The sequence below is a fragment of the Harpia harpyja genome, chromosome 4 (assembly GCF_026419915.1).
Source record: "Harpia harpyja isolate bHarHar1 chromosome 4, bHarHar1 primary haplotype, whole genome shotgun sequence".
Classification (NCBI taxonomy): domain Eukaryota; kingdom Metazoa; phylum Chordata; class Aves; order Accipitriformes; family Accipitridae; genus Harpia; species Harpia harpyja.
Window position 1 is genome coordinate 59919038 of NC_068943.1, and position 18102 is coordinate 59937139.

At 42.0% G+C, this 18102-nt stretch overlaps 1 protein-coding gene across 1 annotated transcript in view; it reads right to left on the bottom strand.

The window, feature by feature from the left end:
- Positions 1-950: 950 nt before the first annotated feature.
- COMMD1 (copper metabolism domain containing 1) overlaps positions 951-18102 on the bottom strand; it is an 81394-nt gene continuing 64242 nt past the window's right edge. The window contains exon 3 of the mRNA XM_052784252.1: positions 951-1086. Coding sequence (XP_052640212.1) covers positions 979-1086 — 108 coding nt within the window. The 3' untranslated portion in view covers positions 951-978. The remainder of the gene's footprint in view (positions 1087-18102) is intronic.

Genomic DNA, 18102 nt, shown 5'->3' on the forward strand with positions numbered 1-18102 from the left:
GTGATACAAACTGGCTTGAGTGATGTGTTCCCTTCTGACCCGACAGATGGGAAAAGGTGCCCATCCTCTCTGACAAACAGGACTGAGAGCAGCCAAGTTAAACTGTGCTCTGACAAAGCACTGGCCTCTCAAACACACCGTGCAGCTCAGTGCCAGGGCTGCACCACTACAGCTTGAGAGCAGGAAGGCTGATGAGCGTAGGCGGTCTTCAGGGAGGCAGGTCAGAAGTGGCTTTGAAGGCTTGCCAGCAGGTTGCTGGATCAGGCACTCAGCACATACAGGAGGGCTGCTGCTCCTTTTGGGAAACCAGCACCTCCCACTGCCCAAGAGATGCTCCCCCTGATTGTCCCCTGGCTCCCCATGGCATCGGGTAGGTGACTGAACAGGCCAGCAAGGTTGGCCACCTCACACCCATGGGAACCATTTAATCCTCAGCAGCATAGAGACTGACAATTACAGAAATGTATGTTTGTGTCTCTGCTCCCTGAACTTGCTGCACTTCATCTACTCTCCCAGGCTTTAAGCTCTAAGCAGGCAGAGTTCACGCAGGTGGATTCATCCTAGATAGCCCATGGTTTGGAAGGATAAACATGAGCCCCCCCCTTAGTCTGCCTGTTTCTTCTGCTCATTTCTCCCCTGCCACAACTGGCCAATTTACCCTTGCTGTTCATCCAGCCCAGTATTTAGAGGATCTGGAAGACTCAAAAATTGATTGAGGGGAAAAAGAGAAAAGCTACACTACACTTGAAGGCCTGATTACACAAAGCTTTACGCAAACAATGCTGCCGCCGCCTTGGAAAACAGGCCTGGAGGAGGGAACGGAGAAAGCGTCACAGTGTGACTTAGCCCATACTTGGTTGTGAATGCATTTTGCAGTTATAATCGGGATTTAACAATCATTCCCTATTTTATGTGCAGAAACAGGAATTAAGAGGAAGTATTGAGGGTCATTCATTTTCTGAGTTGCAATCTCTTTATTTAAGTGGTCTGAGTTAACAAAGTCATGCTCTCCTCTATTTCCGAGAGTTTCTTCAGCATCTGGCTCACCTTGGCCTCATCAAACTCCAGACAGAGAAACTCCGATTCCTACAAAACAAAATTGCAAGAAGAATAGTTGAGAAAGAAAATGTTTTTTCAGGCATACAGTGGAGGCAGGATAGCGAGTTCTGGTTTCCTGACGATTTGTGTCCCATGTCTCCTTTTTTCCTGGTACCACTTAAATAACCTCAGTAGACCCAGAGACTGGCTCCACACCTACCAAGCGAGAGCAGTACATGCCACCTGGCCAGCCAGCGGCTGCCAAAGAGGACATAGGAAGGCTGGGCTCTGCGCACCCCTCCTTTCAATGTAGGCATCAGTTTGGGTCTCTCCTTAGCTGCAGACTTTTGCAAAACTTGTAGAAATTTAATTATATCTGAGACTTCCACTTTTCTTTCCAGTCTGGTGATCCCCAAAGCTGTCGCTGCAGATGCTGCAGCGGTTGGAGCCGCCACACAAAGCTCATCACATACGAAAAACAGATTTCATACAGGGGAAAACAAGAATCCAAAACACAGTCTTGTACAGGACATTGCAGTCTGGAAATTCAGGAGAGTTTTATGTTCCCTTACACATGGGCTCTAGTGTCAATATAAACTTAGAAGCAAGTTAAGAAGCAGCACTGATTTGCTCTGAGAAGTCCTGTCACATCTTAAAAAGTAGTTATTCTCTGACAAGATGGATATTGGGATATAGTAAAAGGATCTTGTCAAAGGCCCAGAAAATAAAGAATATATATATATATATAAAAATAAAGAATATATATATCTATAAAAATAAAGAATATATATATATATATATATAAAGTTCAAATGATAGGGAACTCATTAATAAACACCAATGTGAAAAGGCCTCCTGAGATCTCCAGTCCATTAGCCTTACCTACTGGTATGCCTATAGTTACAAACTATTTCCTATAGTGAGTCTGGCAGAATAAACATTTGAGATTGCCGGGAGCATGACTGTGTACTGAAAGTCATTCCAGATGAAGCACCATCAGTGATAGAGAAAAAAATTGAAAATATTTGGAGATGGAAGTGCAGCCAGTATGGAGGGAGGTTTCCTTATGAGTCATTGGAATAGTTTCAGCAATCGGAATCACTGTATATCCACTGAATTTCTATATGTAACACAGACACTGTGGTGCTAATAAAAGCAGAAGGGCATCTCCAGGTCTTGTGTGTTTTCTACCAGACTAAAATTTCTATCATTATTTCAAAATACCTTTTTCCCATACAATTAGCATCTACCCAAACCACCGCAACATCATCCTTTACATTTATGGAATTAGTAGTTCATACACAAGGATAAAATCATTGGACAAATTAAACCCATCAACTTTTACTAACCACATTTCAGGACTGTTACAAGCGATTTCCCCCAGGCATCAGGGGTAGTTTTACCTTTTACCCTCTCTTGTACTCCCAAGGATTCATGTATTGTTTCATTTTTTGTAAGAACCAAACCAGCAAGTGAGATATGAACCAAAATGTTGACAGAAGCAGCAAGGGGATCATTTTGTGTGCAATTATCACAAAAGGCACTGCCAGAAGAATGCTATCGGGAAAGAAATGAGGTGCCAGAAGTCAGTGATCAGGAAGCTGAGCATGTGGAAGTCCATGAAGAATTTTGTGCCAGGGTTTCTGCCCGGACATCAGTCACACAGGGAACTACCACAGTTCAAGGCAGAAATCAAAACGGTGATTTAAACCTTAAAACTTGAAACTTTCTAAGAAGGAAGACCTCATACAATGAGAGCGGCATGCACTTTAAGCTTTTTTTTTGTCTTCAAATATCACTGCCTCTCCCCTAATGCTGGTACTCAGGTGCTGGTAAGCAACTTACGGTAGCTACACTGGATGAGTCAGTCTTCATGAAACATTTATCATCTCATCTGCTAACGACCAAATCAGCCAACAGACCAAGGTGCAGAGATCAAGTTATGTATTTAGCATGTGGATGCTTCTGATTAGAAAAGGTTTCGTAGAATTAAGGAGAATTTTGATTGAATGATGAATCAGTAAAGTTCAGTAATGGTCATGTAACTAAATATATACCATAGAGACTATAGAGATGACTATCAGGAAAGGCCTCTGCCTGAGCAAGCAATTACGCTCATAAACAACATCCTATTGGAAACTATTACTGTAGGTTGTGGAGTTTTTTTAAATTAATCGTACATCTCTATAATGTTACTTAGTACATTCCAAAACAGCACAAAAGTAGCATTAAACATTAGGGATCAATAACAACACAGATATGAAATCTAGGACTGGAAGCAAGTGCCCTCTCGCACCGTTTTTCTTGTCCTTGGCAACGGTTATTGACACGTCTCATGGAAAATACCTTGTATAAAATATCTCTGCAAGCATAATTACAGCAGAACATAATTACAGCGGTCACTGTGCAGAAAGAAAATGTTTGGTGAGGATTTTGACAGCTTAACTCCATTTGGCAGTGGGCTTTATTATATTTTCCTGTCTGATTAAGAGTGCACTGAAAAAAATCCAGCTTGGATCTGCCTGAAGAAGATGTGTTTGCAGGAGATTGCATAATGAAGCCTGAACAAAACCCTGAAATATCTCTCTATACATTCCTTGATTAGGAAGCACTGGAAAAGTCAAATCTCAAGCAATCCATTAGTTAAGGCCTGAGACTTTGTGAGGCATTGGACTGAAACCAGATCACAGACTCTTGCTGGAGTAAACCATTCTCCACTGAAATGAGCAGAAACAGGCAGTGTTAGCCCAACCGGTGCAACTGCTGCAAATTGGGACTGCAAAGCCAATGCCTCTTCAGCTCCCCCAGCTAAATCCCCCCAGCTTTAGCATCCTTGTTTTCCCAGACCTTACTGGGAAAAAGTTTTGAGCTCACTTTCACAGAAGCACTACTGCAGAAGCAGCTTTTCTCACCAACTTAAAATCATCCCCTTATCTGTAACACGTTACAAGTCTTGTTTCACGGACAACATCTGAAAACGGGTCTTCTCTCCATAACTTCATCTCTCTTTCCTCAACACGTGTGCCACGGCCATGGGCTGATTTCTGTCTTGACCTTTTAGGGAAGGGAATGAGTGGCGGCACTAGGCTAAGCAGCCCTGGGTCATAGTCCTTGACAGGACGGACTCCAAGGCCAAACTCTTAGTAGACTTCTGTGGCTTTCCAGCCACAACTGCATGCCAAGTCATGTGAGCCCATCGACAGACTTCTCCAGGCCAGGGTCTGCCCATGCAGCCTTTAAGCTCTGCATAAGATGATTTTATGGCTTAATCGCATGGTAAGTGTGAGCAGACAGGAGACGACCGAAGCTCCCAGCTCTGGTGGAGATGTTTTTGCACAAGCCTAAGGTATAAGGAGGCTTTTTCTTTTCCTCTTCAGGTTTTGTCAGTTAAAAGGAATGTAAATTGAGCAAAAGGACACTCTTGGATTACACTAAGTCTCTTCATGCCATTTTATAGAAGTGTAAGTGTACTCATAAAGCATAGTCTTATTTGTAAAGCAGCTAAAACTTTCCTATGTGGATTGGACGGTATCTAAATAGTTATCACACTCTCAGGTGGACCAACCTAAAATGTAACTGAGAGGGCTGTAAATCAGGCTGCTCAGAACTGGGCTTTAGTTTTATTTAATGCTTCGTTAGTTTATATCCTCCATAAAGTTCCGAAGGAGGAGAAAAAAGAAAGAAAAAAGAAGATGGAGCTGTGAAATTAAAACTTCTCATCGCTGCCCTAAGATGTCCTTCAGGAGCAGGACAAATTTGGTGTCTCTGCTCCCTTCTCAGCAAGAAACAAGGCATCCCTTTTGATACTTCCTACTGTTACAGAAATTTTCAGCCCACTTGGATCTCTTGTAGTTAAGCAAACCCAAAATGGAATGAGTCGTTCATTAAAAATAAACCCAGAAGCTAACAAATATTCACTTATCAGAAGCCACCAAACACGCAATGATGGCACCGTGAGCCCCTTCACTGGACGGGGACCTGCTGTCGTAAATGTTTCATACCAGAAGTGTGAGTAGCGGTGCCTCGAAGCCCTGAAGCATGGCACGCTTGCCTACTAGACTGAAATCTGGCCTTCAGCTGAGCCCTTCACAGAGACGGATGTGATCTTTGGAAAAAGGCACGAGTGGGGTTGTTAGAGCACATGCGTGTGCAATGGAAACGGCATGTGCATCCCCACCTTCAGGTTGGAAAGCCAAGCTCAATGCTCTCAGAAAGGTGTGGGAATGGACATCCATGTCCTACGACTGTCTTGGTTTTCTCCCCACATGCTTTCCCACCCCTCCTCCCATTTCCCTCCTGAGCCTGGGCTATAAAAAGCAGCTGCAAAACAAACATCCAAGAAACACAAACTCCCCCCCGCCCCCAGCCATGAATTAGGTCTTCTAGGTTTTTTTCTTTTTCGGGAACAAGAGCGCGCTGCAAAAATATTTATATGAGAGACAAAAAGAAGCACAACTTTCTGTATCTCAGCAACTACACTTAAAAAAATATGTATTTTTAGAAAACGAATCCTCACACATTCAAACTTAAAAAAAACCTATCGTTCTCTATTGCTTCAGTTTCACCAGCTACTTGAAATGGTTCCCACCAACTTCGATACATCCAGTATTTTTAAGTTCTAGCCACTATACTGGAAAACCAAAAATAAACCCCTCTGAATTCACATATCTTTTTATTCATATTAATTTCCACTTGATTCAGAGACCTCCTAAAACACTCAGAATTCAGGGAGCTTGGTCACTGCCAGGACTGCAACGTAAGTTGGTGGTAAATTTGATTTGGATCCCAGAGTGTCTTGACTAAGGCTCGTTCCACAGGTCAGGGTGGTGGCTTGGGGCATCTCCCTACACAGAAGTTAGGAAGTCAGCTTTGTTAGCAAATGGTGGTCATGAGGGAGATGCTGGTACGGGTGCAATCAGTGGGGTGCCATGCCTCATGCTCACTGGCCCAAAGACAGTGAAGGTTCCTACGTGCAAATATTTGCCTACCCAGGTGGAAACACCTCAGACAAAGCTTTGAGAGAGGTAAGGAGAACACCCTGCCAAGGGGTAGGAAACAAAAATTGCTCAGCAACTGAACAAAGATGCCAAGGTGTTGACGACAGCCACAACCCAGGTGGGTTCAGAGAACCCAGAGGTTCAGGGACTTTCTTCCATTAAGTCAGAGAAGTGCTGCCAAGCAGAGAGCTGGCTAGCTACCAGGAGAGCAGGTCTCCATGGTTCAGCAGAGGTGTCACGTGCAAGGGGAGAAGGAGCCAATTCCACCTTCACACAGGGAGTGCTTTATGGCATTCAAGGAACTGAGACAGAGAGAAATGCAGGGTTTGTCCAGTTAGATACTACCTCACATTAAAAGCAGGCACATTTTAAAACTCTACGCAAATAGAATACAGGTGATGCTGTGTGCCCATACTCATCTCTGTGGATTTCAGACATGCCAGGAGTGAGCACAGGGTCCACATCCCATGGGAACAAGCCCACTCACAGCTCCTTCAATTGGGGTCCCAGAGGCCACTGGGCTATGGGTGCCACTACCGAGATGGGCCCACAGGAAAACTGCTTCAGATCATGTGGAAGTGGAAGAGCAGAGATGCCATGAACTGGGACCCATGGACCTTGTCCTGAGTGATCGGGAGGCAAAAAGAAACCTCAGTGACACCCCATGACGGGCAGCCACCAGCCAACGCACCAGGCCCATGCATAAAAGCCTTCTTAACTTGATGTGGTGCTTGTAAGATCATTGTAAAGGCTCTTTGTAAAGGAATTCTCCAATCTTGAGTTACCAGGAAAGCAAACTCTTTAGATAGTGAAAAAGCATCAGCTTCTGATGCCTGTGTGCAAACACAGCCAGCCAGCCAGCCAGCCAGCCAGGTACAGACAGGGACTTCTGTACCCATGCAGCTGCCTCCTGGAGCAATGGGAGTATTGTGGGTTTTTAGGTCTTATCTTTCTGGTACAGGCAATGCAGTCATTTGCTCCACAGAGGTTGAGATTCAACGTAATTTCATTGCTCTGAAAGATATTTTATTCTCCTGGCTTAGGTTTTTCCTTAGAGTAGTATGTTTTAAAGATTTAGCTGTCCCTTGCATAAGTAAAAACCGAATCTATAACGTTACCAGAAACCCAACTTGCCTTCAGACATCCTGGTAGCTTTCACTGTGATTAAGAACCCACGCTAATTTTCAGCCTTCCCAGTTTTTTTGGTCAACAAAGACACTAAGTGATTTTGGAAAGGACTAGCTGATAAAATAGTTTTACATCTGCAGTTATGCATTTGCTTGCTAGCAAGGAAACCTTGTTATCCTTATTAACAGGTTTTGATACTGCGGTAAGCAAAGTGCTTTATGGAGGGTTTCTTCTTAATTAAAAGAACTGCAGAAGCCAGAATTTCAATAAAAGTTATTAACAAAAGTAGTAGAGTTCAGAAGTGTTGTCCTTTTTTTTTTTGGTCTGAAGCCCAACCATTCAGTGATACATGATTAAAATAAAATGGAACTTATTTCTCCACTTCTTAGTTAGGTGTGTGAGAGGGTAAATCAAAGAAATATCTAGCATAACATTTCCTATAAAAATGAATTTTGCTGCTTCTTAACAACTTCTGAATTCCTCATGGCTAAGCAATAAATAATAATTTTTTTACTACTCCATGTCACTTTTCCTTCCAGATCACTGAATATTCTGCAGCCAAGCAAATCTCCTACCTCCTCTGTTAACCAGGAAAAACACCAGGTATATATTACATAAGTAATTAAGCGCATCACTGGCAAACAAAGACTCTGGAGTCATGACTGTCAAACCTCTCAGTATCTTATGTTAGCTTGGATAGTAAAACCAGCAGGGAATACCTCCGAAACGATACAATATTCTACAGTAATATGCCAGGAGACAACCACGTGCAGTTTTCCACCTGAACAGCTGCCCCGATCTCCTCTGCAGAAGAGGTGGTGGGCCAGGCATCATCTGCAGATTGCATCTGGCTGACATGCCACAAGTCAACCCACGCTGATCTGCGGTAGGATGCATGCAGCAGCACGGCGGGGGCCTGGGAAAAGATAAGGTGGCCCCCCCAAGCCCAGGGGGGTTTCACCGCCCCTCTGTGGACGCTGCCTACTTGCCAGCAAGCGCACTCAGCTGCGGGCAACCTCCTGCTGCAAAATCAGGTGCCAGGCATCTTGCTTAGACAGGCTTATTCTTTGTAGCAGGAAAAAGTACTGAAATGTATAGAAGGACAACCTGCCTTTGGAGGATTTCAGGCATACTTACTTGTCTGAATAATATATGTTTTATATTCAGAAGAAATGCAAGGATATATAAAGCCACATACGTTACAAGCTAACCATTTTCTTTCAAACAGAATTATCTTTGTAAACACGTATCTAAAAAACACTTTTGACTTTTATTCTAAGCACTGTAAGGAAATCGTGGGCTTTGCTTACATCAAAGCAGCAGGGTCAGGGTTAAATCAGTGATGTATTAACACCAGATGAGTATCTTACAATTCACAATACAAGCAAATTAGGTTGCAAACAGAAAAGCCAGAGGGGGTTAAATCAAACAATCCCGGAGAAAGCTGCTGCGCATGGTGCGGTACCAGGAGCAGGTCACTAACACACCACACAAGGCTGAACTTGCGTTCAGCTTGCATCATCCAGGAGCGAGCATGACAGCAAACATGCGTGGGAATTCAAAGCACACTCATCTTCTCCAGCAACACCTACATGCAGAAACAGAAACAAATGCCACTTTGTTTCCAAGGCATTAATTAAACAGAAAAGACAACCTATTTCAGAGTAAATCCATAGCCTACCGTTTTTTTTCTCCCCACTTTTGTAAACAAGTATTAAGACATTGGTTATCTGGAGTAAAAGGAAATGTATGCATGGGCTTAGATATAACGTGCTTCAGCAGCATGAGTTAGAATTACCAAAAACTCTACTGGTTTATCTGAAAACGTCAACTCTCACGCTTCCTCCAGATTTGCTGATTCCATTCAAATACTATTTTAGCAGAACACTTGCAGGGACTACCCAGGTCACAAGTATAATAGTATTTCAACAGGAAAATAATGTCCAACTACCTTATCAGCTCCCATTTTACACCCTGCTACCCTTATAGAGAGGTACTGATGCTCCCTTCAGGTCTGCTTTTCTCCTTGCCGGCTCAGCACCAGAGCAGGTTTTGCCTGTGTCAGTACAATTCAGCTTCCCTTTCTCACAACCAAGAGCTGCACCTTCTCAGTTATCCCTTTTTTTATTGCTTAATCACTAAACAGTTATAATTCTAGTTGAAAAGAAATTGTCTGGAAGTAGCCAGTGAGGAAACCTAGAGAACTGGCAGGGGGTAGCACAGACCTGACAGTAATAACTGCACCTTAACTTTGCAAGTAAAAAGAAATAGAAACCAGTCAAAGTCCTTTAGACCTTTTTTTACACAGTGCTCCATCAGGGTCACTTGGCTAGTTTTTAAGTCAATAGATGTAAAGTACAAGGTGGCTTCGGTCATTCCTCGACACATCAGTGCTGCTGGGAGCAGGGGGAGCGGAGCTGGCTCTAAAGCAGCAACAGCAAGCTGCCTGCCGAGGCCACTGGCTCCAGGGTTAAAAGGAAGCCGGCAAACAGCCCCAGTCGTGCCAGCTACCTGGCCACTGCCAGAAGGTATTAATAGCATGCTCCATGTTAGAGTTATTTCTCTAACACGGACAGAAACAATAAGATATTACCTTCCCGGTTTAGCTGGACCTGCTTAGAGGCCTGCATGATAAAGAAATGCAAATCTTAATTAAAAAAAAGAAAAACAAAGAAAAAAAGGAAAAAGAAAGAAAAAAATTCCAAACACCCTCCCCCATCCCAAAACAGACAAGAGAAAAGAAATTTAAAAAAATTCCAACATAACCTGAAATTCAAACTGGAAATTAGACACTTTTTAAAACAGTGCAAGGATGCATTTTCCTTGGAAAAGGCACATCTAAAATTGCAATGATGCCGCCAAGCTCTATTGCAGAAGCCTCCCTTCATCATAGACTACTCTTACTTACTCATTACTGTGGGAATTTGCTCTTGTACTGTCTGATGGCAGAAAATAAATACACCGTGATAAATAAACCCTGATAAACTCACCTCAGCATTACTATTACTATTACTTGCTTCCAAGCCTTTCTTTGGAGGGTCTCTCCTCAGCACCTGGTGCACACAATTCAAATGTGACTCATCAGGGCTGCCTGGTTAAGAGGTATTGGGTTTTGTTCTGCTACACATGCTTTATGTGCAATGCTGCCCCAGATCCCTCTTCCACACAAATGTCTGTGGTAGCTGCTGCTGGAATGTCAAAATACACAACGAGCAACACTTAATCTTCTTGTCGACCATCAGGGTAGAAGAACTCGCCCTGCACTGAGCGCTTCCTGGCTGCCCCAGGTTTGCTTCTCCCAGGAATACCTGCTCATACCTTTCCTAGCAGGACTGAGGGGAGACTGAGACAGAAATGACCTGTGTAATTCATGCTAAAAAAAATAGTAAAAGATAATGTGTAAGTTACCATGACAATGTTCTTGAAAGTAGGAAAAGATGACCTAAAAAGAAGAAAAAGATGGTATTTGAGCTTATTTTTTCTTCTTCAAAAATCAGGGTAATACCACATTGAACTCGGTGATTAATGCTAAGGGGAAATATTTCATGTCAGATGTTTATGAGAGCAATTTATTTTTGCTGCTTAGATTCTCAGATTAGGAACACTTGATAAATGGTAAAAAGCAAAAAAAAAAACCCAAACCCTGGGCCGCCAGAAACCAATGCAGGGCAATAAAAGTACAAGATGCTGCACCGAATCTTCTATCACATTGCATCAATCGTGATCCCACTGCAAACTTCAGAAGTTATTTTTAGATTCATTAATATTCTGCAAGATACACTGGGGCATAAGATAATGACGGCAAAGTCTAGATAATTCCAGAAAAATTGGAATGGATGGCAATCCATTGATTTCATATGACCACGCTTCTGACAATACTAAATTCATTATTTTTAATTCAATTCAGAGATATTTTTGCAACAAACCTATAATCATGGCCTTCAAAAACTCTAAGGTAAAGTGCAATTCATTTCCATAATACTATATGAAATAAAGCATGAATATTTGTAACTGAAAGTGCCTTCTCCATTACTTTGGTATTACATGAACCAAGAATCTCTTAAGCGAACGATTATTACATCCCCATAGAAAAAAAAAGTTAACCCGCTTGTGGATTTTTTAATACTTTTAATGTAACATCAAGCCTGTAATATCACAGATTAAATAGATAAAGGATTGTAGAAATTGGAATAATTCCAGGAGCATAAGACTAGGTCTTTGATACTGCACGGCAAATGTAATGTCATTGCTTTTATGTTATCAGCCTACTGAAAAATAGTCTACCTAGTATTTTATACCTTACATGAAAAATATGTATTTATGGATGCAGAGATGCACACGCTTTAACCTGCTGGTCTTTGTGTCTTTTGGAAGCACAGGTTTCTTTTCAGAAAGTGTTACAGGAAAAACCATAAACCATATTTTAATCAGTATAATTAATTAAAAGGAAGTGCACACTGTAGTTCTTATATGTTTCACATCAAAGAATTAACAAGAATAACAAAGAATAAAGAATTAACAAGATAAAAAGACAGCTTAACACTTTTATGCAAGCTTTATATAGTTTCTCTATGGCTATGCTGTTTACAAACTGGTGATATTAACCTGCATTGCTTTCTGTAAGCCTTCCAACTTCCTCTCTTTTTGATTTTTTAAAAATATCAGTTTGATTTGTACCCGTTTCCTTTTTTTGAACTGCTTTAACCTTATGTATTCCCCATATCCCGCCCAGAGAGCAGCATCCTGCCCTGTCTGCTCTCCCTACACAAACTCTGTATTACAGGGGTTACTTATCCACGCTGCCACTTAAAAATATTATACCACAATGCCTAAATACAGAGGCTGACAATGAACAAAGGGTGGATATCTAACATGGGTAATTACCCTGCGTTTGTGATTAGTGATCTCCTATTTCTTTTCATTATTGAAAGAGCGCTCAGTCATAACTGCTGTGTTCCAGATGCTGCTAGGACACTGCTCATTCATTATGGATGTTGATTAGCCCAAACCCTCAGCTGCTTTGGAGAAAACACTGTGAATGTCTCTCCTATGAGGGCAAAACACGTTCAAATACCCAAATGCTGAGCTACTTCATACGGCAACTTGCTGTGGCCAGAAAGAAAAGGTTATGAAAGCCGCAGTTCTGCTGGTACCAACACAATTCAGAAAAAAAGACCTGTTTATGTTGACAAAGTGCAAATTTCATTCTCATTTATGGATGACTCTTTGCAAGATTATATCTGTAACTTTTTATGTGGGCTTATCTGATTGTCACTTGCTAAGCTTGCTTACCCGGTTCCTCCAACACCTTTTACAAGGTCTTAGAGTAGTTGAGACTCAAGTTACCCCATAAAATGCCTTTCCAAATCTACTGCGGTCACTGGCCATCATGGGAGGTTAACAGAATGGAAAATCCTTTATGGCTCTCCCTCCCTGAAAAGCGGCATATGTTTAAATGTATATAATGTACACAGTATTTGGGCCTCCTGTCTGTTCACAGTTCAAGTCACTAGTTATAAAACTGTGAATTTGATAGGGAATTCCCAGTGATTTCTCCAACCCCATAATCAATCAGCTTCATAAATGTGGAGTGACTGAAATGCATTAACAATAATTGTTCAAAAATAGCCTGGTTTGTCCTCCCAAGACACACATGCCAACATTGAGCACCAATGCTAAGGCTGCAGTCAATCACCCCCATGAAGCTGCAACGGCTTCATTTCAGCACTTGGTAAACAGGCAAAGAGATGCAGAACCTAAAATCCCTCCAGTGTAGCCACAGTTTGAGAGAACTACCCCATTTTTCAGAAACCTGCAGTGTTTTTAATAGTGCTCCATACCTTTTCAAGATGGCTCTGACCACCTGTGGTTGTAAGCATATGGCTCTTTGCAGATGTACCCTGCCTCGGGCACCCAGAAAATGGGGAACATCTTGTTGGGAAATGACTCCAAAGTGCTCAGCTGTGACCAGCTTCACCAAGCCTCATGCCAGGGCTCTGCGGACTGAAATAAGCCAGGAGGTTGTGTTTCACTGTCTTATGCATGAGGTTGTCTCTTACCTTCTGGCAGTGCCCTGCGTCCTACCCTCGGGTAGCCTGGTCGTCAGCCTGAACCCAGAGCTGGGTACCTACAGCAGTGCCCAGAGCATGCAGAGGCTGCATTTCCGCTCTGGAACATGCTCGAGTCAGGCAAAATACTCTAGGAGTTGAGCTGCTGGACAAAATCGCTACCAAGGATGCACAAATAAGATTTTCAGAGGCTCCTAAATTTTTTAGGACAATTTTTTTTCATAAGGGCACCAAGAGGCACCTTCTTGACCTTGCTGTAAACCTTGAGCTTACTATTTCCAAGGTTTTTTTTCCCCAAAAAGCATTATGGCACTTCCTATATGAAAAGACATTTAAGGAGAAACCCCTAGAACATTCTTCCCTCCTAGTCTTGATCTTGGAGATGGACAAACCAGTTTGGGGAAGGATTCAGCCTGGCATGGGAAATACTGACCATGTAAACTGGTTAAAGCTGAAGGCCACTAAATATAGGATTGGGTAATCCTAACTAAAGGCACTGACATCACCTTTGCCTTCTTTAGATAGGAATGGAGGTGCGGCAAGAGAACAAAAAGTCTTACTATCTAACTCCTAGTGCAGGAATGCAAAGTGTGACATCTCTGTATCTAAACTGATTTCTAAAAAATAATGCAAAAAGAACCACCCCCCCCAAATCCTCTCTGCCCCTATGGACACTATTTTGACACAAAAAGCACATCAAGACTGTTTTCAGTTGAATTCCAGCACCTTTGAAAGCACCGCTGAGCTCAAAAGTCCTTTCAAACCCTGAAACAACAAGCATGGGATGTTTAATCTTCAACAGGGGCATTTTTCTCCTGCTGCTTGACCAGCTTGAAGTAAATAGGTGTAACAGCATGCAAAATAAATCACTTCACCTGCTTAGTCTGCTGACACTTTTTCAGTGACGCTTGTATGCAACTCTGGTTAGGTCTTGAGCCCAGTTGTTATGTAGAAGAAGGTGTAAACAAGTAGAGATTTAAAATCACCAACTAAGAAATGCATTTGCTTTCTGACTATTCTTTTAACAAACTCTGTTTCCATTAGGCAAGCTTAAAATACCTCCGTGCAGATGGGTTGCAGGGATTTATATCACTTTGTGTGCATATTAGGGAGAAAGACCTGCTCTTCCCCTGTCCTATAGGCATGGCCGTTTCCTCCTTACAACAACAAGAAAGAGGCAATACAAGCCTAGAGAGCCAGGGACTCTTCAAGGTCGAGGCTTATTAAGGGACAATTTAGGGAGAATTTATTTAGGAGCTTGTGGTCAATTTTTGGAAATCATAGAATCATAGAATAGTTTGGGCTGGAAGGGACCTTTACAGGTCATCTAGTCCAACCCCCCTGCAGTAAGCAGGTACATCTTCAACTGGATCAGGTTGCTCAGAGCCCCATCCAACCTGACCTTGAATGTTTCCACGGATGGGGCATCTACCACCTCTCTGGGCAACCCGTGCCAGTGTTTCAACACCCTCACAATAAAAAAATTCTTCCTTACATCTAGTCTGAATCTACCCTCATAGACTGGTCATCACTGGTCTAACCCCCATTTGGGACATGGTACATAACAGTTTTATGTGGAATCACGTTAGTATTGTAACAAACACGGTTGCCAGTCCCCAGTCACCCTAAAAGTGTAAATTAGACTGAAAGTTTCACATTTTTCCTCCTTTAGAAGAAAGCTTTTGGGGATATTATGCAATTCCAGTGTCTGCCATAGGATGCAACCTTAGGGAAATAGAGCCTGAAATATTATGTGTAGTATTTGTACGTATCTTTCTCCATGTGAATGCCCTAGCGCATGCTTACAGATATCTGGCAGGGCTTAAGAGGTTTTAAAAGAAAAAAAAAAAAAAAATACAGCGATACCTGCAAGTTTGCCCAAACTGTACAGAGAAGCATATAAAGACAGCATTAAAAAAAAATTAAATTACCTTTGTATCACTGTGAAATTTGAATCTACACATATATTTAAAAACTAAAGAAAATACACTCAGTTTCTGGCAGGGTATCAGGTTCTCATCTTACTTCTTAATCACATTTTTCTCCAGCTCATCTCAGCTCCCCCACTGCTGGTAGTCCTTCCACTGCCGGTAGTCTTTCCACTGCCGGTGCTCACAAGGGTACCAGAGACTAGAAAGCTCCATCATCATTTATTCGAACTCTGCTGTGTCAGCTCTTAACTGAGACACTCTCAGCGGAACCACTGCAAGGTGACATACTTTCCTCCGAAAGTCCCCTGCAGGGGACTTTAAAGGGTAAATGTTCTTCCTCACTTATGATCGTTGCCTTCCTGTGCTGATCTGCATTTTTCTATTTCTATCTTGTTTGACAGCTGTACTTGTTTTCTTGCACCATATTTTGTTTGGTTGGTGTTTTAAGCCTGCTCACAGAGCTGAAATATCAGTCTACAGCTTTCTCTATACATGCTTAATTTCCAAATACCTAGGCTAGTCTCTGTTTTTTTCAGCCTTGTAGCACTTAACTGCAGTATGAAATTAGTCTAAGAAAGCCCTTACTGGAAGGATCTTCTGCTTTTACCCTAAATGCGGCTTCTCTAGTGAGAAAATTTATCATACCTGGAATTCATATTCACTACCTTTTAACCTCCGTATTATCTAACATAGGAGCATTCAGCATCACAAAAAAATTAGAATCAAGCATCATTCAGCATCATAAAAAAAACCCTTTTCAGAATCAAGTTTCAACTACTTTGTGACATTATTTACCATTTTCTTAACTGTATTGGAAAGTACTGTATTATAACATCAAACCCTCTGTGCCACTGGGGCATGTTTTTGTTACAGGGTATCACCAAGACTGGAGTTTGCAGACTGCGCATTTAGTTAACTCTTAATTACATAAGGAAATTCCTGTGCTTTTAACTTAACTGTTTATTTCATCAAATCAGTGTCAAACACATTCCTCTGTTACTGCAATATTTACTGGCAGGAAAACAGGAATGAGCTGTGTTAAGAAGTACTTTTATAGCAACTACCTAGACACAGTTTAAGTAATCTGCATTTAAAAATAATCTCCCAAAGAATACAGTCAAAACCTGAGCAGAGAATACCTGAGCTTTAGGAGGCTGCGTGACTTGGGATCCTGGCATATTCTGGCTGAGAGCACTATCAGCTTGCAGGCTTAATAACTTGGTTAGCACCCCCCAAAACAGATCTCTCTCGCTCCCTCACAGCTCTTTAATGTTTTAGTTTATCTGTTATATAAAGGATTCAAGTGTCCACTAATGTCCTGTCTAAAAGTATTACGCAAATATAAAAGCTGAGTGGAAATTAATACCCTAAGACAGTTCAAGTGGCCTTATTTTCCATGACAGCAGGCAATGCTGGCTCCTGTTGATGACAATAGCTAGAAGATCTTGGCTTTTTGACTCCCATCTATCTTCAACCAAGACCATACCTGTTTTGGTCAAAGAAGAGACCAAAGATTAAAATTACTCTGAATCAGCATTTTGGAATAAGATGTGTTTAAAACCTTCTTTTCTGCTCCTTTCTGAACCGTGCATACTTACCCTGTGATCTAAAAGGCACCTGAACTGCCTGAAACAGAGGAGTAGATGAGGGGAGTACAGGGGATGTTGCTGAAATACTTCAACACGCAGAGCTGAACAAAAAGTACAATGGTGTTTATTTTGGTTGCATCAAGTTTCACAAGTGTTTAGTAAAGGCCATGTAAATCCTCTGCTGGTTTGCGTCTCTGAACAGTGACAGGCAGTGCCCTCAAAAAGTCCCACTTTCAAAAAGTCCCTATATTCTTGCACCTAAGCTCTTAGGTCAGCACGACCCAGCTGCAGCAAATACGTTTGTGCCCACAAAATGGAATTTTTCATGAAGTAATTTTTCAAGGGCATCTGTTTATGCACATCTATCCCGGCTGTGTTTATAGCATCACAGCAATGCCAGGCATCCATTTGCTCCAGGGTATTTTACCACCTAGAGGGGGAAGAGCCCAAAGCCTGGCAAAACAGATCCTAGCAGGCACACACACCACCAGTAGCATCCCCATCTCCTTATAAAAGCATTAACCCTCTGTCCCTGGCACACTGGTGCATCATGCAAATCCTGAATTACACACGAATATGCCTCTAAATGGAGAGTGAAAAGTTACTCTCATTTGGGAAGAAGGGCTCATCTAAAAATATGAAACCAGTGTACCAAAGGCTTGAGAATATGTCTGCAGTTCAGCATGCATTCAGCTGGGTTTTCCTTCTTAAAATATAGAACAAGACAAAGTGGTCAGGCCAAACACGCTTTTTTTTTTTTTTTTTTTTTTTTTTTCTGTTTTTACAGCAGTTACCTATACCCTTTCCGCTGATCTGAAAATAGAATTTATGGGGACAAAAGGGACTACTCAGAGTTACATTGCCACTGCAAACACATATTCTCAGCGGGACCAAAATAACTGTACTTGTTTCTTTTTGATAATTCGAATGTATGAACTTACAAGGGCCAAAAAAGCCAAATTGGAAAAAAATTGTTTTATTTAATTTTTTATATTTTTTTCTCGTTTCTTTTAGAATGCAAACTGCTGTCTTTCAATTCGTCATGAGAAACCTCCCATGGAAAGGAGGGCAGCCACGTATTCGCAGTCCAGCCTGTTTTACAGCCCCTCCAACACTGTTGCTATTGCTGTTCCAAAGCCTCGGGACAGGCATCATGCTCGGATTTATCAGCAAAACAGCAGCTCTTGCTGAGTGTGGTGCAAAGCCCACTAAAGACAGTGGGAATCTCTGCACCGACTTCAGTGACCTTTGGATCAAATGCAGTAAAATATCAGCGTTACGTGCCAGCAGGGAGACACTGGAGGAATATAGTTCTCTGCTGAAAAAAATGGAGAAGCTACAGATTTGCATT